At 33.6% G+C, this 23,046-nt stretch overlaps 1 protein-coding gene across 1 annotated transcript; it reads right to left on the reverse strand.

Annotated features, from left to right (window-relative positions):
- Window positions 1-5,185: 5,185 nt before the first annotated feature.
- On the reverse strand, window positions 5,186-11,466 carry LOC145014731 (leucine-rich repeat receptor protein kinase HPCA1-like). Its single transcript, XM_078973160.1, has 19 exons — window positions 11,276-11,466; window positions 10,907-11,027; window positions 10,741-10,812; window positions 10,551-10,625; window positions 10,145-10,216; window positions 9,888-10,049; window positions 9,603-9,677; window positions 9,426-9,497; window positions 9,266-9,337; window positions 9,099-9,167; window positions 8,891-8,965; window positions 8,745-8,816; window positions 8,523-8,657; window positions 7,784-8,265; window positions 7,366-7,524; window positions 6,956-7,092; window positions 6,662-6,881; window positions 6,178-6,413; window positions 5,186-5,893 (listed from the first exon to the last, which is right to left on the reverse strand). Exons 1-19 carry the CDS (start codon window positions 11,349-11,351, stop codon window positions 5,420-5,422), a joined length of 2,856 nt encoding a protein of 951 aa, XP_078829286.1. The 5' UTR covers window positions 11,352-11,466; the 3' UTR covers window positions 5,186-5,419.
- Between the last annotated feature and the right edge of the window lie 11,580 nt (window positions 11,467-23,046).

Consider the following 23,046-nt stretch of genomic DNA (forward strand, 5'->3'; position numbering starts at 1 on the left):
TCAGTTGGCTAAGATGTATTTTCAGGATTGTTGAGAATTAGAGTGCACTCAAGGTGATTAGCTACAAGAACTAATTTTATTCTGAGTAGCTGGGTGGAAGGCCCATGGAAGTGGCCGGCCGAAGTTATATTCATCTGGAAAGGGTGATACGAACAGATTGAAGGATAGTTGGCTGTAGCAAACTTCGAGGACGAAGTATAATTTAAGTGGGGGAGAGTTGTAACACCCATAATCAGGAAGACCAGGAAAGGAAAGAAAAGCCTTAAATCAAAGGAGTCAACTCGTCGAGTCCAAGGACGAACTCGACGAGTCGGAGTGTGACCCATGTCGCGAATTAAGTGACCGACTCGGCAAGTCTGGTCTAGGTTGGGAAACCCTAGTTTCGGGACTTGGCACCCTATTTAAGCATCTCATTCTCATTTCTAGGGTTTCATTTACAGTCCCCATTGTCCAGAGACGAAACCCTAGCCACCCAACTTCATTCTTGAGCTTAGGTGATAAGATTAAGGTCTCTTTTGAGTGCGTCTTGAAGGTTGAATGAGAAAGGAGCAAGGAATGGAGTATAGATACAGAGTTTGGGTGTTATCTCAGATCATTTGAAGGTATGAAGCTGATACCTTGGCTATTAATCATCTAGATCCCCTTCTTTGCTAGTATCTTGTCACTTTTGGGACCATTTCGTAGGCCAACCCGAGTATTGAGCCCTTAAGGACGAATGAATATTAGATCTGAGCATTTCTGAGCTCTAAAAGCTCTGAGTGAGAAGCTTTACTCAACTATGGTTTCCTTTCATGACTTAGACCTCAATTGTAGTTTAGATTAGGGTATTTTAGCCTCATAACACCTTGCATGCACATAAAGTTAGCAACTCTACATGCAATGCTAGCATAAGGAGTCCAGATATATGAGCTGGAAGTGTTGGAATAGACTGAAATCGACAGAATAGAGTTGTCACAAGGAGGACTCGGCGAGTCGATTCGCAAAACCCAAACCCTTCTGTTTATGAGTCGGATCAATGAGTAGGGTTAGAAAAGGACTCAGCTAGTTTGTGCCCGTGATGGACATGAAGATCATGGTACCCGACGAGTTCAAGGAGGAACTCGACGAGTCCAAGAAAATCTCCTTAGCCGATGAAGATGGACTCAGCGAGTTGTAGAACAACTTGGAGAGTCGGTTGAAGATAGTCCCGAAGTGTTAGACGAAGGAGAATTCGTCGAGTTCTCACTAGACTAGATGAGTGGAGTCGGGATTGTTTGGGATTTGAGCAGCATGGACTCGGCGAGTTGGTATAACAACTCGGCGAGTCGGGTCAACTGGAAGGTTGACTTTGACCAGAGTTGACTTAGTTAACATCGGGAGGACAGTTTAGTCTAAGTGTTATTATTGGTATTGGTAGCTTAGAAAGCTAGATGAGCAACATTTCAAAGAGTTATTGGTTAGCAGCCAGAGGGTTATTGGCCGAGTTTAGCAGTTCAGGTGAGTTTTTCCTTCCAGTAGGAACGGGTCTACGACCACAATGCCAGCCCGTTTCAATAGCAGTAGTTCCGGACTTTGGTTCGATGCAGTAGTTCAATATGCTTGATGTCTTTGTGATTCAGGCATGTTTATGTGTTAGTTAGTCCGGGCCTTGGTCCGATGCATTATGTAGTATATGTGCTTATGTTATATGCTATGATCATGTTATGCTATGTTCAGTTAGCCTGAACTTCGGTCCGATGCAGTGGGCAAGGCCCAAGTTAGTCCGAATTTAGGTCTAATGCAGGGGGCAAGGCCCTAGTTAGTCCGGACTTCGGTTCGATGCAGGGGGCAAGGCCCAGTTAGTCCGGACTTCGGTCCGATGTAGTGGGTAAGGCCTAGTATGTGCTTTATATGTTATTATATGGTATGTGGTAGTTTGGGGGAGCTCACTAAGCTTCATGCTTATAATTTTCAGTTTTCGTTTCAGTTACTTCCGCTAGTAAGGGGAAGAGCTCGGGATGATGAGATGACACACACCACAGCTTCAGTCTGGGATGTTTTACTCTGATGATAAGAATATGTTTTGAATTAATACTCTGATTTTATGTTATGATTCATGTTATGGATTAACAATCGTGGTTTAAGTAATGTTTTTCAAACAAAATTTTTAGTCATGATTTTTGGGTTGTTACAAAAAACACTTACAAGTACATAAAAAAATATGTAAATTATTAAAAAAATGCATAAATACATAAAAATACTATGTTTATACATTTAAAATAAATAAACATCTATGTAAAAAACTTTAAAATACATAATAACGTACAAATACATATAAATACTTATTAAATAAAAATAACCTATAAAAATACATAAAAAGATATGTAAAATACTTAAAAGTATATATAAATACGTAAAAAATATGTTTATATATTTAAAATACATAAACATTTATATAAAAAAAACTTTAAAAAAATACATAAATACTAAAAAAAATACATATAACTACGTAATACATAAATTTACAAAAAAAATATCAAAAATACTTAAAAATACATATAAATACGTAAAAAATATGTTTATACGTTTAAAATGCAAAATAACACATAAACATATACATATGAAAACTTGGAAAAATATATAAATATGTAAAAATAGGTATAAATACGTAAAAAATATGTTTACACATTATATACAAATATTGACGAAATCTATAGAAAAATATCATTATTTTGAAAAAATTAACAATTTGGTCTCATGATCTGCTGAACGTATATGTCAAAACAGCTAAAATGAATATATTATCTGTTTTCTTGGGATATTCTATTCAAAAAGTTAAATGCTTGGAACTTTTATATAAAAAATAGGATTTTAATAAAAATTTTCCCAAAATATTACGACTTTCTAAAGATATTTATAAAGTAACAAAAAAAAAAAAAAAAAAAACAATAACATTCGTAGAACCCTCGTACCTTTTTGTTCAATATTCATAGACAGAAATTGAACGATAAAAATGAATTAAAATATTTATATTTTCATTAATGTCAAAAGAACCCATTAAAATTCAATTCATGGTCTCATTAGTTTTGTTTTGAAAACACACTTTAAATACATTACTTCATAGTTTCTTTATGTATTTATTTATGTATTTATTTTTCAATGGGAAGAGAACTCATTAAAATATAATTATTTTTTTAAATACACTTTATTATCATTGAAAATTTACAACACTTTTCTTTTAGTTCTCTAAATATATAACCTTCACATAAAAAATTGTCATTTCTATCTTTTTTTTTCTTTCACAAATATACCTTCAACATATTATACATTAAAATTGACAACATCTATTTTTTGGCTCTAAATGTACAACCTTGAGACAATTTTTCATCATCTTTAAATACTAAAAACTTTTGGATTGTATGTTGTAGACAAAAAATTTCTTATGAAACTTTAAGAAAGTATAAAGAAAAAAAGATGTGGAAAAACCAAAGCAAAACTATTTGAAACTTCTTCATTCTTATTCACTTTAGATAACAAAAATGAAAAAACGAACCAAAATGAAAAGAAAAGAGAAGCTAAGTGTTTCTTATATAAGCAAAATATTTCAATTATATATCATAAGATGAAGAGTTTGAAAGTTTCAAATGAAAAATGAAAAGGAGGTGTCAGATTTGGTCGCTACATTCTATTTGCTTAATCATTGTATTGCGGCGAGAGAGGGAAAGTGTGGTAGATAATGTAATAAGGTATGTTGGGTAAATGTGAAAGCAATGAAAATCAGCTACTTTAATCATTAAATAATTTTTTAATAGAGATTTTATAATATGTGCCCCAAACATTAAAGGATTTTCTAATATATGAACATTAATTGAAGTATTAATTATAACAAATATTACTCTAATTAAAAATGATAAGCATTAATTAGGTAGAATATTACTATAATTAAATGTAAAATACATTAGTTATAAAGAATACTATCTCCGTCTCAAATTGATAGTCCACTTTTGACTTTTGAAGTCTTTTTTCTTCAACTTTGACCTTAAATAATTTTGCTTTTTATAGATAACATTTGATGCAAAATATATGAATGGATTGTATTTTAAATGCCTATTCATTTTTCTAAGTTTTATCAAGTAATATATAACACAAATAAAAATATTTAAGGTCAAAGTTGAAGAAAAAAGACTTTAAAAGTCAAAAGTGGACTATCAATTTGGGACGGAGGGAGTATTATTTATAACTAATGTTTATCACATTTAATTATGGTAATACTCTTGATAATTAATACTTCAATCAATACTTGTTATATGTGCACATATTAGAAAACCCTTTTTTAATAGGGAAAATGACACAAATGCCCTACGAACTTTCTAGGGTTTACCCGTTGAATCCCTAAAGTTATTGTTGGGCTTTATGGGTTCTTAAACTAGGATATGATCTGCTCTTTTAGTCCCTGTCAACTTGTAATAATTGGTTCAGTGATATTTTAGACCAAAAAAACTCACATTGTTCCCTTATAAAGTCAAAAAAAAAAAAAAAGTTCGAGGATCATTACGAATTGAGAATGAACCGACTTTAGAAGATAATGAGAGTTTTTTTTGTAAGAATTGATCCCCGTACTTATTTTTTTGGCTTTATAGGGGCACAATGTGAGTTTTTTTTTTTTTTTTTTTTTTTTGTCTAAAAGGCCACTGAACCGACTATTACAGGTTAACATAGACTAAAAAAGCAGGTCATATCCTAGTTTAGGGATCCATAAAGCCTGAAAAAAAAACTTTAAGGACTCAACAGGTAAACCCTAAAAAGTTCATAGGAGATTTATGTCATTTTCCCTTTTTAATAAACAAATAAGTAAACCATACAAAATTGAAAATGAAATAAAAAAGGTGATATAGTGATTTTAGGTGAGACCAAATGGGCAACAAAAGTAGATATTGTTTGGGTTAAAAGAAAAAAATTATGAACCAAACCATGGCCATTCGTGTAATTTACTCAAACTTTTATAAACCATTCGTGTAATTTACTTGCACATTTATAAACCAAATGTTCCCCGAGTATTCTTTCTTGGTCCTCCGGGTGTTCTCCATGTAATTTACTTGCACTTTTATAAACCATTCATTATATTAATAATAGTTTTTATCATCATATAAAGTATTGATTATTTATAGATTAAAAAAATATGAACAAGTCAACCCACATCTAACCAGATCATTACATAACATAGCAGTTGTAATTTGTAACACATTCGGCAATAAGAATAAATCAATAGCTTAAATTTCCATAAGTACAACCATATAAACAAATTTAAATAAATGGATAAACACTCACACGTTTCCTTCCAAAATCCTAATTTTGTAGGTCTCATTTGTACAAAACAAAGTATAAAAAAAAAAACATTTTAACATCAAACAGTTGAGAGGTATTAGCAACGGGTCCCGTCACTAATACCCGCAATTTGTTTCTACTTGGGTTCAAACTTTGTTGGGAAATGGTCACCACTGTAGGCGAAAAGACTATCATTAGTATAAGGATGTTCACTTCCCCGACTCCCATCATCATATCCTGCTGAATTTGCTGCTGACTCAGCATTCGGGTTAAGACCCGCGAGTTCCATAATGCCCTCAATTTCTTTAACAACATCACTCATTGTTGGTCTTTTACTTCCGGTTTCTTCCACACACCTCAATGACACATCCACAAATCTTTCTAAACCTTTGAGTTGAGTGCTCAAACCAATGGTTGGGTCAAGTACTTCGTGAAGATTGTATAACTCTTTGCTTTTGTCCATGGCATTTCTCACTTCTCTCACAATGTACTTCCCTTTCTCGATTGGACTTCTTGCAGTTATTAGCTCCAACAACACGACTCCAAAGCTATAAACGTCACTCTTTTCTGTCAATTGTTGTGTCATGTAATACTCGGGATCCATGTAGCCCTACATCGAATAAAAATAAAGATTTAGCCATGTGAGTTAATTACATTGACCACTCTCTATCTGATATGCAAAAGGGTTTTTTTTCTAGCAACCCCTCAATTGGCCCATACTGCTTTGTGTGAGATGTAAATCAGATACATGGAGCCCACTAGGTGATTGGCATAAGGGTACATTGGGGTTTAGGGTTCGGAAAAGATATAACCCTAGAACCAACTGTGCTACATTTCGAGGCCTCCTTTTATTTGTGGACATAAAGAAAAGTTGGCAATGAAGGAATTACTTACCATTGTGCCTTTAACTTGAGTGGTAACATGAGTTCTGTTAGCATCACCAAGTGACTTGGAAAGGCCAAAATCAGCAACTTTTGCGACTAAGCGTTCATCTAATAAGATATTGTTTGTTTTGACATCTCTATGTATGATTGGAGGATCAGCAAGATCATGCAAGTATTGCAACCCTTTTGCTGCTCCTAGTGCTATTCGAAGTCTTCTTGTCCAATCTAACCTGATTCCAGATCTCCCTGCACATGTCATGTTCAATGATCATCACTTTTGTAATTCAGACTATTAATAATTTAGTATCATTATAACCATTATTATATCAATAGTGTATTTGCATTACTGGAAGTTGAAAAGGGAAAAAAAAAAACAATGTATACCCAACATAAAAGCTGTAATGACAATAATGGTCCCTAGACTATATATAAATACAAATATACAACAATAGCTATAATAATGCTAATCATATTTTTTTTGGAAAAAAAAGTACCTGAAAGACTATCTTTGACTGTGCCATTCACGATATACTCATATACCAACATCTGTTCACCTTGATCGAAACAGAAACCTACCAGACTCACAAGATTCTTGTGATGAACTCTTGAAAGAAGTTCAATCTCAGTTTTAAACTCAAGCCCACCCTGTGTTGATCCCTGCTTAGCCCTTTTGATTGCAATCAGTTGCCCATTCGGTAGGCTTCCTCGGTATACCTACACAAAATAATTTCATTCTTAATCTTCTTTGATCTTTATATATGTAAGGAAACAATCACAAATATGCTCACCATTCCATATCCTCCAGTTCCTATGTTGTTCGTTTCTGAGAAGTTGTTTGTGCATTTGCTAAGTTCCTCAAAAGAGAATGCTTTTGCTCCTTTCAGTTGAGGGACACCACCACTTCCAGTGGTTGTATCCCATAATGCTACAAGTTTCAAGCAAAAACTATTAGAAGCCAAATTATATACTCCAAGGTACTGAGGATGTTGTCAATGGCACAAAAATTGCATTTTCTTTTGTCCCACCCGAAAAAGGTCGAACAGGGTGGGACCGGGACTCACTCTTGATCTCTCTCATGTGCTAAAGACATTAACACACTCCTCCTCATTGTAGAAAATAGCCCTACAAAGCTTGTCCACTCTATATGGTTATGTCCGTGTAACAAATGAAAGCGTTAGTGGATAATGGTAAATCATACCAAAAGGCCTGCTCTCATGTGTGGCTCTTTCAGCTCTGCCTTTTTGTCGAAAAGCATACATTCCTGCAACTATCAATAACACCACAAGCACACAACCACCAACAGCTGCCCCCACAACAATTCCAGTGTTAGATGACTTCTTTCCGCTCCCTGATGATCCTGTGATACGACACAAAAATAAGCTTTCATGATTGACAAACTATGCACAAGTATCTACAAAATGGTTATCATTCTAGCAACCTCTGAGCTGACCCACACTGCCTGCTCTCAGGTACACAGACACCCACAAGGAGCCCAATCCACATTGGAACTGAAACTCCCTTAGTGCGGCTATTGAGACTCAAACTCTTGCATGTTTTTGAAAAATTTAAAGCCCGCATTAAGTGGAATCATATAGACTTGGAGAAGAATCTATTACCTAGCAAGAAGTCATAGTTTTCACCGATGAAAAAGTAGGTACCGAATGCTGCAGGAGGCTTGAAAGTTTGGTTGCTAAGTGAGAAACCGAGTCCAAGAATCCCGGACCTATCAAACCTATCGTTTCCAGATGGAAAAACCTGAAGGTTGATTACAAGGTAATCATCCAAATTTTTCATAGGATTCCTAACTGAAATCGAGTCCACCGGGAGTTGAGATCTCTGGAAAGATATCATCATTGCATTCCGGAGAGATTCATAAACACTTGTATTTCCAAGATCAGAGAAGGAAGGAGCCCGGAAGAAAAGGTTGCCTGTGTATGGAAATGAACATTGACAATTTGGACTCGAAGCTTGACCCGAAGGACATGATGTAGGTACACAGTTGCTCGGTGGTGTAGAATATGTAGATGTTGTAACTGTGGGAAGATTACAAAATTCGTCTGTCACACCCGATTCCATACAAATTGGATTACCAGCAAGTCTGCAAATAAATTGTTACTTTTAGTTTTTTACAAAAAATGTTTTTCTTCCAGCAACCCCTGAGTTAACCCACACTGCCCAAAAGCATCTCAGTGAGGCACACAACGGCCAACTAATACCTACTCCGAACCAACTGTGCTATTTGTATTAATGAATTAAACTAAAAAGGGTTATGAATTGAAAAGTAAATGTGCTTTACCAAAAAAGCTTAATAAACTCTCTTTCCTTTTTCAGAAGCACAATAATTACAAAACTTACATTAATTCGATATTATATTCGCTTCTTTGAGTGAAGTCATCTATTTGATTATTCCGCAAATCGACCTGCTGTAGTTGGTTGCTATGGGTAGAGCCGATATTCAAGGTGCCATTTAGTTGGTTGCCACCTAAATCACTGACAAAAAGCCGATTGCAAATAGTGAGATTTCCGCATGTGAAAACTTGGAAACAGAAGACAAAAACCGACTGAATCATAACTCACACATTCTGTAATTGAGGGATGCTGAAAAGGGTAACAGGGAGAACTCCTACAAGATTATTATTGAACATCTTCCTGCAAAAACATGTAAATAATTACCCATTGGAATTTTTAGTAGAGAGATAATGAAGATAATTAGATGGCCTTACAGTGTTGTCAAAGCCTGTAATGTCGAAAACCAAGAAGGAACGCTGGATTCATCAAAAGTATTGTTGCTCAAATCCCTGGAATCACATTGAGAAATTAGAATTTTATTGATTATTACTGATTATACAAAAGGTCTTTTTCTTGATCATTGTTTGTAATCAAGATTATCATTTATAAATAGAATTAGTTGGATAAAGTCTTATTACTTACAGATAATTGAGGACGCCCAGACCGGTTAAATTAGGCACAGGGCCAGTCAATCGATTGTTTGACAGAAACCTATAAACAAATTTATCAGACATTAACATAATCTTCTTGTATTCTACTTTTTCAAGTACATCAGACATTAAAATAGACTTGAAGTTTCTGAAACTTACATCTCAAAAACACCAGTAAGGTTGTTGATGTTTGATGGGATATCACCAGTTAAACGATTCCTATCAAGACGCCTGATATCACATAAAAACGCCATTAAAACACAAATTTACCCATTTAGATTTACAAAATGTCTTGCAAATGAACGTTAGTTGTACTCACACGACTTCTAGTGATTTCACAAGCCCAAGGGTGGAAGGAATGGGGCCTGTAAGCTGGTTGTTTTCAAATAGTCTGCTCAGAAAAAAAAAAAAAAAACAAGGCAGAAACTAAGTTAACTTCATTTGATCTGATTATTTACATATTTCAAAGAAGATTGATTGTTGTATCAAAACATACAGATGAATTAAAGTCATATTTGAGCTAAAGAGCCGAGCTGGGAGAGGGCCTGTGAGCATGTTCCTTCCAAAATGGCTGAAAATACATAAGTCAGTATAACGCTAAATCATTCATTGAGCTGATATAGAAAAAAAAAACATAAATGAGGTTATTTTGTCACAAAACTACGTTTTTCACAAGTTAGCGACAGATTTTCTGTCACTAATATAATGATGAATATTCTACAAACTTAGCAACAGTTTTTCCGTCGCTAATTCCTATTTTTCTAGTAATGAGGAGACTTACAAATGTTTTGCATGAATTAGCATATCAAGACCAGGAGTTGTCCCACTAGAAACAGGTATACTTCCAGATAGCCTGTTATCAGCTAAATCCAACCAGTAAAGATTTTCGATATTACCAATGGAAGGTGGAATCGATCCCGTGAAACGATTAGAATTCAGAGACCTACACAATCCAAATTGTTGAAGAATGGGTAAATTAATCTTTATAATTAGGATTTCAACATATATTTTGGAAAAAAAACAAGTTGTCATACTCACATATAGATAAGATTTTCTAGATTCCCGAGGGTGTCGGGAAGTGGCCCGCTGAAACCGCAATTAACCAGGATTCTGATAAAAACAAAAATTATGTTAATATACGAAAAAACATTTCTACAAAAGGTTTATTCTAACAACAACCCATAAGCAGGTCCACACTCCACACTGTCCTGTGTCCTATGCTAGATGACAAACCCGACATTTCTACAAAAGGGTTATTTTAACAGCAACCCAAAAGCAGATCCCCACTCATCCGTGTGTCCTGTGCTAGATGACGAACCCACAAGGAGCTCAATCCGCGTTGGAATTGAGTCTTCAAGAAGACTCAAACCTTTGACGTCTCTTTAGGATATAACTTATAAAATAAAAAGCATGTAACTTATAAAATAAAAAAGAAAATACGTACAAATTTGTTAACTTTCTCAAATTCCCAATTGCTGGAACTAGAGGCCCGGTCAAACCCGTATTGTAAGACAAATCTCTACATACAGAAAGGAATTTCCTCATAAGACACCAACATATTCAAACTAAAAAGTAATCCAAAATCCAAACGATCCTGCAATCACACGAAACTATGAATTGAAAGAAAAACTTACAGAATCTGCAATTCAGATAACTGCCCTATATCTCCCGTAAGCGAACCAGTCAAACCCATGCTAGCCAAAGTTCTGAAAATATAAATTAATAAAAAAAAAAAAACCAAGTTATTAGGCTTGTCGGGAACTTATTGTTTTGAAGATTGTTAATGAAGGAAGGACTCACATGGAGGTGACACGTCCGTTTGTGCACCTGATTCCGTCCCAACCACTACATGGGTCGGAGTTATCTTCCCAACTGGGTGGTGTGTTCTGCCAAGCATCTTTCAAAGCTCGCAGATATGTATCTTCATATTCACCGAAATCAAAACAATTTTTTCTAAGTAATCCACCAAGTTTCTAACAAATTTTTTAAGTTATATGAAACAGTTGACTTCGTTCATTCATCAGTTAAACAGAAACTCACGAATAAAAGTAGTTTTGGAACAAAATACACAGGGTGAAGTTCAAATACAGATTAGTTTGACAAGAAGTAGGAAAATTAGGGAAATGGAAATTTCGATAAAATGAAATGATATGATGGTGAAGAACTTACAATCATTGTTTTGTGCTGATGTAAACGAAAATAGGATGAAGAGGATCAGAAGTGGTTGCCCTATTGTTGTACCCATTTGTGAATTGAATGTCAATGAATGAGAAACATGAAGTTGTGGAGATAGAAAAAGAGATTACTAGAACTCGAAATAAGAAAGTTTCTTGATGACAGCAGGTTGGCATCATTGACTTCACCTGTTCACCATCAAAATGGGAGTTATTATTATTTAATTAAAAATGTTTGAGCGTGGAGGTGTATAGGTTTTACCGTTTACTGATTCTTTCTTTGAATTTTGCATGTTCAAGAGTCGGAATTAACGTAAGACCACTTTTATCGATTTCTTCTTTCTTTCGCGAAGATCACATTTGGTTGTTGAATTACGAGTAATAATAATAGTGTAATTATGTTTTATTAATATAGTTATATGGATAATAAGTATATTGTTTTTAGATCATGTAATATATTTATATATTTTTTTATCGATAGTTATGAATAACATAGAACTTGTAAATTATAAATAATATATAGTTATATATAACATGTTACCGGTCTTGTTTAGAGAAAAAGTTAGTATTATTTTGGATATCTTAATATAAGTTGGTTAAGGTTCTTAATTCTTGTTTACACATATCAACTTGATATTATTATATTATTAGATCTTTTGATCTGTTCAACTTTCATTTTCTTATTTATATTGGTTTTAAGTTTGACGACACTGTTCGTTTTTGTCTTTTGTAAAACTAACCGGCCCTGTTTTTCTTGAAGGTAGTAAAATTAATTGTTAGTTTTTAAATGTACGCGATTACGTAAAAATTAAAAACTAAACGTTTTGTATGACATACAAGCTCAATATTAGGTTTGTGCTATAAGCTAGCTTCTCAATAAGTTATCTCAAATAAGCTTATAAAAAAACTAGTTTATAAGTTTCCATAAGCTTCTTTGATCTCACCAAACATTAAATTATAATAACTTTAAAAAATAATCTAACTTATATATCATATATAACCAAAAGCTATCAAAAGCTAAAATCTACTGAATTATAAGCTTTTGAATTAAAACAATACTTAAAGACACATATGCCAAAAACATATATTTTTTTATAATTTCAGATTTTTCTTAAAAGGTAAAATGTAAAAGTTTTCAAAAGTGTTTTGCCGAAGATACAATAAATAAAGATTTTAGGTATAAAAATTCAGAAAACTAAACTATCAATAACAGAAAATTTTAACATTAATGTGATCTTATATTTTTTTGAAGGTTATATGTTTTAGTTATAATTCACAAAATAAAAAGGTTGCAAATATATATATTTTATTTAAGAAGCAAATATTTATAATATTTATTAATGAAGAGAACTAACATCTTTAGTCATGTTGTCTTCTGCTTGTCATCTTGTCCCAATGGTCATTAATATAACTAACATATGCCGTTCTATAACAAACCAAAATATTATATTTATATATAAATGAAGTAAATGCTTGAATTTGGGAATATAAAATTTTAATTGGTTATTCTTTTTATTTATATTTAGAACATAACTAGGAAAGAATCTCGCGTTGCGGGTGTTGGAAGATATTTTTTAGCCTCTTATTAAAAAACAGGAAATAGCAACAAACTATACAATGATTTACATATAGTGGCTCTAATTTTTCCAATGTTCCTATAAGAAAAAGTAATGTTAATGTTGGTAATTGTAGAAGGTACAAAAATGAATGTCAATTGGTTTCACAAAATGAAAGTAAAGAATGGAATGGAATTGAAACGAATGGAATGGAATTACTCAACATCTTAACCAGGCATCTTGTAATCCCTGGATCACAAAAAGCCATTGTTTTATTGCTGCAAATGTAAGAAGTAAAACATGTATAAAGACTATTCCTAAAAATTTATAACACATGAATCTTGTAAAAGTTAATTAGAATGATAAAATTGGACGGAATTATAAAGTTGATACAAACAATAATCCAATGAAACTCCCCGCATATCATCATCCTGTTATGTTTGTTGTAAAGGTTTTAACCAATCTTCTTATGAAAAATTCATTGAATCTCTTTTTATATGTATCTGTGATTCAACAACATACAAATCGATTAGAAAAATAATATACGAAAACTTATTGATCAAATTCCCTCTTATTGGAAAAGTAAGAAATAATCACTAAAAAACAAAATTTAGAATTTACCTCAAAAGATTTTGATTTGTAGTCTATGGAAAAAAGCTAAAAAACAAAATACATGGGCAAATTTGTCCATTTGATTTCCCAAGCCAAAGGGCAAAGATTGGCATATAAACTACCAACTTAGAATCAGATACTCAAAATTTAGCCATTCAGCTTAATAAAATCAAATAACCTACAAATTTACAACACTAAAAAAACGGTTTAATCAGTTGTTATTCTAAAAAACAATATGATTAAAACATAACTATAAATAAAGATTTTGAAAACAGAGAGCTTACTACTGTCGGGACTGCCAAAATTTGATAGTTGATATTTCTTAGTGACATAGCCAATGCAGGATACATGTAGAAGCCAACCATGTAACCCACTTAGCTGAAAACAAAATTAGAAAACAATAAAAACGAAAGTAGAAAAATTCATAAAAACAACTAAAGCATGTTCAACAAAGCACAAGTACAGCAGGAACCTACAAACATGACTTAAAGTTCCAATAGAAGAAGCATGACTTTTATTGACAAAACCCACATCAAGTAATAACAATCATCAACCTATATAAATTTTATGCAACTGGACCTAATTTCTAAAAAATAGAATGCTATAAAAGATGTTTTTTTACTACTGCCCAGTGAATAGGTACCAAAAAGTCAAGGGATCAAAATTAATTCATTAAGGACATGATCGTCATCTTACCAATTTCATTTAATGTTTGATTTTTTGTGTTATTGATCATATTAATATAAATGTTTAAAAAGCTACATAATAAATAAAATTTTCGGATTTTTTTAAAAAATGTATTTTTCTTTTTAAAAAAAAGTGCAAAATTTTTAATATTTTTTATAGAAAACATGAATTTATGAAAAAAAAAATTGAAAAAAATATTTTTTTTTTCAAAAAAATGCATTATTTTAAAAAAATGAAATTTAAAAAAAAAAACTATATTTTTTTTCAAATAAACTGTATTTTTTTCCAAAAAGCTGCAATTTTTCCAAAAAAAACTACAGTTTTATCAAAAAAGCTATAATTTTTTAGCAAAAAATGAACAAAAAAGTAAAATACCGAGCTTACCTTCCAAAGAGGACAGTTTGCCAAGCTTTAATGTCATCTGAGACTTAACAAAAACACTAATCTTGTTTCAAAAAATAAAGCCTAATTGATAGAATCACAGTTTTAATAAAAACATTAAGATTCGTTTCTATTTTATTAGTGTAAATCTTTGTGCATTAATACCGTCTGCAAGCAAGGCGGCAGTGAATTTGATTTCTATAAGTAGTGGTTTTAAATTACCATTTTTCCCTTTCACAACTGCCTAATAATATAATATGCAATCATATTGAACACGTTGGCTCTTTGCTAAAAAAAACTTCATTAAAAACCACACCATCTATGCAATACCTACTTTCATTTGATGAAGCTATATCACTTAAATCTCTCTTGTTAACATCATAGCTAGTATCTTAGTAAGAAATTTAAATGAGTTCATCTCTCAGTAAGTCATCATGCCATGAAGGATGGAACTCCACCTGGTTCACAACAGGGGGAATACCAACCAGTTTCAACAACTCTCTAATTTGTTTAAGAAAAAATGCTACATTTAGCCTACAAACAATCATTCCACAACTTTATGCAAACTCCATCTCAAATTCATACCTTCAAGAGTCTCTAAAATACTAAACCTTATCACATGGAAAACGAAACAAAGTAGACAAAAACACAAATATAATTCAAACCCTAAAAGCAACGCCAAACTATCAAAACCACTACATGAATAAATTTAGTTTTTATGGATTCGATTATCTATACACGTACGAAATCAAAACCTCCATAAACCAAAATTGAAATGTAATGTATATAAGGAAAAAATCTTAAATTCAAATTGTGAAACATACCTGTACTCAATGTAACGTCAACGTGGAAGTGGATGTAAGAAAGCATATGAAGATGATAGGTTGAGAAGAACACCACGATCTGAAAATCACAAAAGGAATCTTAATCACTGGTTGAGAAGAACTCCAGGGGAGAGACACCGTGACCAGTAAGAGCTCATGGTCTTTGTTAGAAATCAGAGCAATAAGTTCAGTTAACAAAATTTTTGAAATCGAACTATCAGACATTCAAACCTAAATAACAATCAGAGAAACACATCTGAAAAAATACCTTCAGTCCGGAATGGTGGTTAGATTCAGTCAAGATATTAACATCCCAGATGCATAGAAGATATATCTTAAATGATAGTGTTTCCAGTAGTATAGACATACTTGAATAAAACGAAATAACAACTATCTTACTAGTCATTACCGAAACAATGGTAATGACATACTTGAATAAAACGGAATCAATTACTAGATTCTTGGTAACCTTGCGACTTCCCATGATCCAAGCATGAGTCCTGTGTTTCCAGTAGTATAGATATCTACTATCATTCACACCTACTCATACTCGTCCCAAGTATTGTCTCGCAGTTAACCAAGTCACCATACATAAATCATATAATCATTCAACACATCCGATAACAAAACCAGGGTTTATATTAATTCTTGAAACTATTACACAAAAGTTCAAGTTCACCCTATACTATGCCTCTAGCAGGCTATGCTTCCTGATACAGACTTTATATATATATATATATATATATATATATATATATATTAATATGAAGTCTTCATCTTTTAATCCTCCCATCATTTCTTGCTTCGTCGAGGAACATGTGGAATGCCCTTGGCTGTGGCGGTGCGTTTTTCTTTGGGCAGTCTCTAGAAACATGCCCTTCTTCATTACATCCGTAGCACACCTTTTTGTTAGCTGCGCATTTGTTGGAGAAATTCCCTGTCTTCCCACATTTGTAGCAGGTCGTCTCCTCGTTACACTTCCCGAACTGTTTGTTTGACTTTCTAATCAAAACAAAGATTCCATCTGCGAGACACTTGTTTCAATCCATAAATGGACTTCTCAAGATTACACACTCTATTAGGGTGCTTTGCATCGACAACACCCTCTGGATGACTCATGTAAACATCTTTAGCCAACCTCCCATTAAGGAAATAAGTTTATACATCCATCTCCCATATTTCATAATCCTGAAACGCAGCTATGGCTAGCATAACCCTAATAGAATTTATCTTCACAACCGGCAAGAAGGTCTCATCATAGTCAACTCCAGGAGTTTGAGTAAAGCCCTTCTCAACCAATCGCACCTTATAAGTCTGTACTTTCCCATCCATTTCGGTCTTCTTCTTGAAGATCCATTTGTACCCGACCATCTTACGACCTGGTACATTGTCAGCCAAGTTCCAGTCTTGATCGTCATACATGGACTGAATCTCACTGTCCGTAGGATTTTTCCACTTTCCTGACTCCGAGCATGCCATGGTTTCCTTGTAGCTATTAGGTTTATCCAAATTTACTAGTGTACTATCACTAATAAACGTGTCACCCTCCATAGTAATATGAAAACCATAAAATGCGGGTGGAGCACTAACTCTACTTGAACGTCTAAGAGATAAGGACTTGTCAATAGGTTCAATAGGAGTTTCCTCCTCGGGTTGAACACCATCATTAGAGGTTCCTTCATCGCTTGACACTTGAAGCACTTCAAGATCAATTTGCCTCCCACTATCCTCTTGGCTTATGAGTTCTCACTCTCGAAAAACTCCTCTCGTTGCAACGAAGACAACATTATCACTCGGTCTATAAAAGAAATAGCCAAAGCACTTCTGTGGATAGCCGATGAAAATATAGCACTCACTACGAGGTTCAAGTTTATCGTGAGTCTCTCATCTTACGAAGGCCTTGTAACCCCAAACCTTGATATGTGCTAACAAGGTGGCTTTCTCTGTCCACATCTTGTGAGGTGCTTTGGCAACCTGCTTAGTAGGGACTAGATTAAGGATATGGGCGGCAATCTCTAAGGCATATCCCCAAAATGTGATAGGTAACGAAGCATGAATCATCATCGAATAAACCATGTCCAACAAGGATTGATTACGCATCTTAGCCACACCATTCAACTCTGGTGTTCTAGGTGGCGTCAATTGCCACTACTAGAAAAAACAGCCTTTTACGACGTGCAATACGTGTCGTAAAACGCTTAGACGATGCACAAATGCGCGTCAAGGAAGGCCTTGTCATAACGAGAAACGGCATGCTTTTGAGCATCGTCTATAGACAACGCGTATTTATGGCATGCAATGTGTATCATTAAAACCCCTGTCAATAGGGGTGAAAACGGGCCAAACTGCTCGCAAGCTACTCGGGATATCGTTAAAAGCTCGAATCGAAACCATTTTTAAACGAGCCCACGCCGAGCTCGAGGTTAATATTAACCTCGTTTATTAAACGAGCTTGAGCTTGAGCCTATCTCACTAAGATCGATTAGGCTCGCAAGCCTAAACGAGCCTTTATATAATATAATTTATTATTATTTTCATAAATTTAAATAAAAACATATTTGGGAAATTATGGATTTCGGGTATTAGTAAACGAGCTTCTTAACGAGCTTGAGCCGAGCTTAAGCTTATTTAGGCACATCAAACGAAAAATGAGTCAAGTCGAGCTTATATAATTCTTAATGAGGTCGAACCGAGCTCAGTAAAAGAAAGCTTGAATTGAGCTCAAGCTCGAGCCTCATATAACTTAAATGAGCCCGAGCCGAGACTGACCAGGCTCGGGCTCGGCTCACCTCGTTTGCACCCGTACCTGTCAAGAAATGTCATGTCATAAATGAAGATGTCACACATTTTTTTGTATCGTAAATTTAAATGTTTAAAAAAATATTTATATATTTATTAATTTTTAAATTAAATTTGCATTTAATGTCTCATAATAGAAATAAAATTCCATATACAAAAAATACAATCCATTGCATAAAATTTAATGTCATACAATTATATTTCTTACAATATATAAATTTGCATATAATCTACTCTGTACATCAAATTCCAATTAAGTAAAGTTGCATCTTGCCTTTCATAATTCCTTAAGACTAATAAACCCCTATTCCGAAAATTCTTGTGACTTGATCTAATAAAAGTCAAAAAATTATTATGCTAATATAATTATTTGAAGAATCAAACATGGTATGTTGGTTGTGAAAGACGAAATTACCCTTTTCTCCATCCAAAGAATGTGGGATTTTGAATAAATACACTACAATATGAATTACCTGATATCAACAATGATAATCATAATGACAACAATACCCCCATATAATTAGTAAATATTACCTGTAAAGCTATCAACAATGACAATCCTTGAAAATCTACTCAATGGGAAAGACAAGTGAAATGGTTTGTATAATCGGATAAACTTTTGAAAGTAGAATTTACCTCTTTAGCCTCGACAAGTGAATGCAAGACTATGTTGTAAATAGGAGCTCCTGGAGTAGTTAATTGGTTTTCTTCCACATGCAAGTAATGTTCAATCTCACTTATCATCCCTTCTAATCCAAGTGCTTTCACTTGTAATTTGAAAATCAAATAAAACTATATTTTTAAGTATTTATAACCATCTTAATTTATTTAACTGAACAAGTGGATTGTTGTTTTACTTTTTAATAGCTTTTTTTGATCATATATAACATTTATGAAACTCAAATTAAAAATAAAAAAGTATTGCAAGTCAACCCAACCGAATCACCGAATCAGTTGATATAAATGTAAACAATGAAAATAGTAACTCATATGTTGTAATATTTGGAGCCACTTTGAGCTTCTCCATTTTACCAAAAACCTGAATCACACGTTAAGGTTCATCTTGCATGATTAAAGTAAACAAACAAAAATTTCTCAAGATAATTAATGATAGTATAATTAATAAGAATATAAATTGTGTGATATATGGTTACTAACCAGTGTGTCACATGATCCAAGCAACTAATTATAAGGATAAGCAGTTATACATTGGCCCATCTCACTCAAGAATGACTCATCCAAATTCAACTCCAAGTCTTTACTGCATCTTGCTGATAATGTTCCAAGATTTGAATCAAGTGGTTTCATATTCCTTTTTTCCATTAACTTTACCTGATGCACAAAATACACAAAAAAAAAAAAGATTAGAGTGCCTTACATAAATACTTAATACCACTTTCATGCCATCATGGAAACCTGTTGTGCATTACATAAAGGCCCTACACCAACACAAGGATTAGGTTTGATTATGAACCTCAAGAGTTAAACCAAATACAAAAAGCATGTTAGAAGAATAAAACTAGATGTAGATGCAACTTTAAAAGAGGTTGATCCATCAATCGTTTTCAATCATTTTAATCAAAAAATTAATTTGTCGAACATTGAAAGATAACAATCAGCCAGGAACACAAATATAATGATAATAGACTTTAACAAATTTAATTTCACAGATGACAATGATTCGATTTTATTGCAGGAAACTACTTCTTCAATACCCTCCACTACCTTAAGCAACTAAAGCCGAAGCTTTGGCCCACTTGTAGGGTACTTCCCATGAACATTACCAATACACACTACTAGAGCATGAATACCAGTCTCATCAATGAACTCTTGAGCCTATAATTTATATGGACCATGATTAAACCCATGTTTTTTTATTATTAACAAATTTATAATAATTAAATAATAAATGTTAACCTGATTTACATAAGTTAACATTGCATCATAGTCTTCTACAGTCAAATCATCTTCAGTTCCAGATAATCTGTCGAATCCAACTTACACTATTATTCCTTCTGCATGTGCTACTGATGAAATGTATTTTGTGTACGAGATATTTTTCTTGAAGGGTAGGTGTGAACCATCTACCATGACCGAGTCAACTCCCTGTGTATAAATTCAGAAATTAAATAAATAAACATAAAGTTGTAAATATCACAATATAGTGCATGAATTGAATAAAAAAATTGTCCTTTTCCAAAAATAAAATTTAAGAGGCAGACTTTCCAACTCGACAACTTCCAGTTTCTTTTTCAGCAGCAAAGATGCATCATGCCACCAAAGTGTTTCCTCCGTGCTTTAGAACACTTGGATGAATCTGTAAAAAAAAAAAAAAAAAACATGCACTAAGAGCTCCAACATAAGAAACGCCAAACAAAAACCATGGATTTTCAAATTTCGTTTTGTTGACATTTGAGTTTAATGATTCCTACAAGATCATGGAGGCTAAAACGTTATGAAAATAAACCCAATATTTGAATAATCAAAACAAATTCATCTATAAACCCGATAAAATTGACGGAAAGTGGCTAAGTAAAATAGTGTCTGCTTATATAAACCAAATCATCAGCATGCATACACCAAGGGTATAATCGTCACTTAACTCTTACATGCTTAAGCCAAAGCCTAAGACTGAATGTATCAAGACATTAACTCTTTACCTTATGTAACTTATCTCATGTTCAAATTGATGATATTATGAAACTTGTTAACTAGAATGTAAAGGGTATAATGGTCATTTTCTCTTCACATTATATTAACACATAGTTAAAAAAGAAGAAGAATAAGAAGAAGATTTGAAGAGTTAAGAGACCTTATCAAACTGAACAAGAACTTGAATAGCAAGCTCAGGACTAAGAATCCCACTTGATACCATCTCATCCAAAGTTTCAGGCAAACACCTTATTCATGATTCTAAGATAGTGGCATGTAATTCAGTTACATAGATATTTAAGAGAAGATTTTTGAGAAAGGTGAATCACCTTATTTTTTTTGTCTAATTTACACCTTACCCAATCATTTGAAACTCAGATCCATTGGTGTATGCATGACTATCTCGCATCATTGATTTATCACTAAGACTCATAATTAGGCGTTACAACATGATACTAGGTTTCCGCCTCCAGTTCCTCTGCATATGTAATCTAGAAACTAAAAGTATTAGGCTTAAATTTGATACGTAAAAGATGAGAAGATATATGAGAAAATGATAGGATAGATCTACCATGGCATTAAAATTGATACAAACCTTTGTTGGTATGCGAGGGTTAGTTAACCTAGCCACAATTTGAGGTTCAGGAGTGGTGCTTCTGGACAAAGAACCACCGAGTGCATATGTGTAAGTAAGAGAAGTTGGTGACATCATGTGAGGATGGTTTGGCTCGAACATAAAGCTTACATGGAAACCAGATCTTGGTAAAGACCAAAATTTGCAATGAAATAGTGTGTTCATCACCCCTTACGTGTTTTGAAACAAGTGAGAAGGATATGTTGGAAATATGAGAGTAAGATAGAAAAAAATTAGGGTCGGATTTAGGAACCGTAAATCATCGGCTAAAATTGATAAATGGGAGGTAAGAACCCTAAATCCTCAGCTCATTAGGGTCGAATTAAGAGTGTAAGAACTTGTTGGAACCGAGAATAAGGTTTTTGGTGGAGGTGATGGATCGAGGAATTGAGGAAGCTGTGGATGAAGACGAAGGCCCTAATTCAAAGTGGCATGGAATTTTTGGGATGAATAGGCGGGGGTTAACTTTTTGGATTTCATTTTCCCCCTAAAAACGTCTGTTTCCTTAAAAAAGTATAAAGCGACACAGTTACACGACACACATTTTTTGATAGGTGCCCTTCGTATTTCTTTTTTTTTTCTTTTTTGTGACACAAATTTAGGGCACGCAAAAATGTATGTCCTCTATCCTTCAAATTTTGGAAACTGACATTAATTTTTAGGGCACGCAAAAATACGCGTCCTCTATCAGTGTGTGTCATTAATTGTGCGTCGTACAAGGCTATTTTTCTAGTATTGTGCGAAACAATTCAGCATTCATTGAGGTGGTCGTGGAATTCAAGACTAAGGTATTCACCACCTTGATCGGATCGAAGCATCTTGATTTTCCTGCCAATCTGATTCTCCACTTCTTGCTTAAACTCTTTGAACTTTTCAAAGGTTTCTGACTTGTGCTTGGTTAAGTAGATATACTCATATCTGTTGTAATCGTCGGTGAAGGTCACATAGAAGCGGTTCGCATCCCTTGGGGTTGATCTAAAGGGCCCACATACATCGGTATGTATGAGAAAACCCTCACCCATTTCACAAGTTCCAGTGAAGGGTGACTTGTTCATCTTTCCAAGTAATAAAGAATCGTACACGTCATCATCCCTAAGGTTGAATGACTCCAACACTCCATCCTTTTGGATTTGGGCCATGTGCTTCTTGTTGACATGTCTAAGAAGACAATGCCACAACCATGCTTTGTTCAAACTATTGGAAGAATCGATATGCAACACATTATTTCCTAAGTTATCTACAACCATCACAGTTTCATATATTACATTACAAGGCAATGATTCAAAATAGAAAGTACCATTAAAGAAAACATTAATAGAACCTTTTTCATTATCAAACAAAAATCTAAAACCTTTTTTATATAAACCATGAAAACAAATAATGTTTTGTATCATTTCTGACGAGTAACAACAATTATTCAAATATAGACCTAACCCACTACTAAGCACTAAAGAGTAAGCTCCTATCTTGGTGACAGACGATTCTTTCCTATTCCCCATGATCAAGTTTATCTTTCCATGCTCCACATCCCTACTTCTTCTTCGGCCATACATAGCATGTGATGAGTTGTTAGAATGAATAGTATAAATACCTATGAAGGACGACTTTATCTTCCCATCCT

This window comes from Lactuca saligna, chromosome 9, assembly GCF_052625555.1.
Source record: "Lactuca saligna cultivar CGN05327 chromosome 9, ASM5262555v1, whole genome shotgun sequence".
Lineage (NCBI taxonomy): Eukaryota > Viridiplantae > Streptophyta > Magnoliopsida > Asterales > Asteraceae > Lactuca > Lactuca saligna.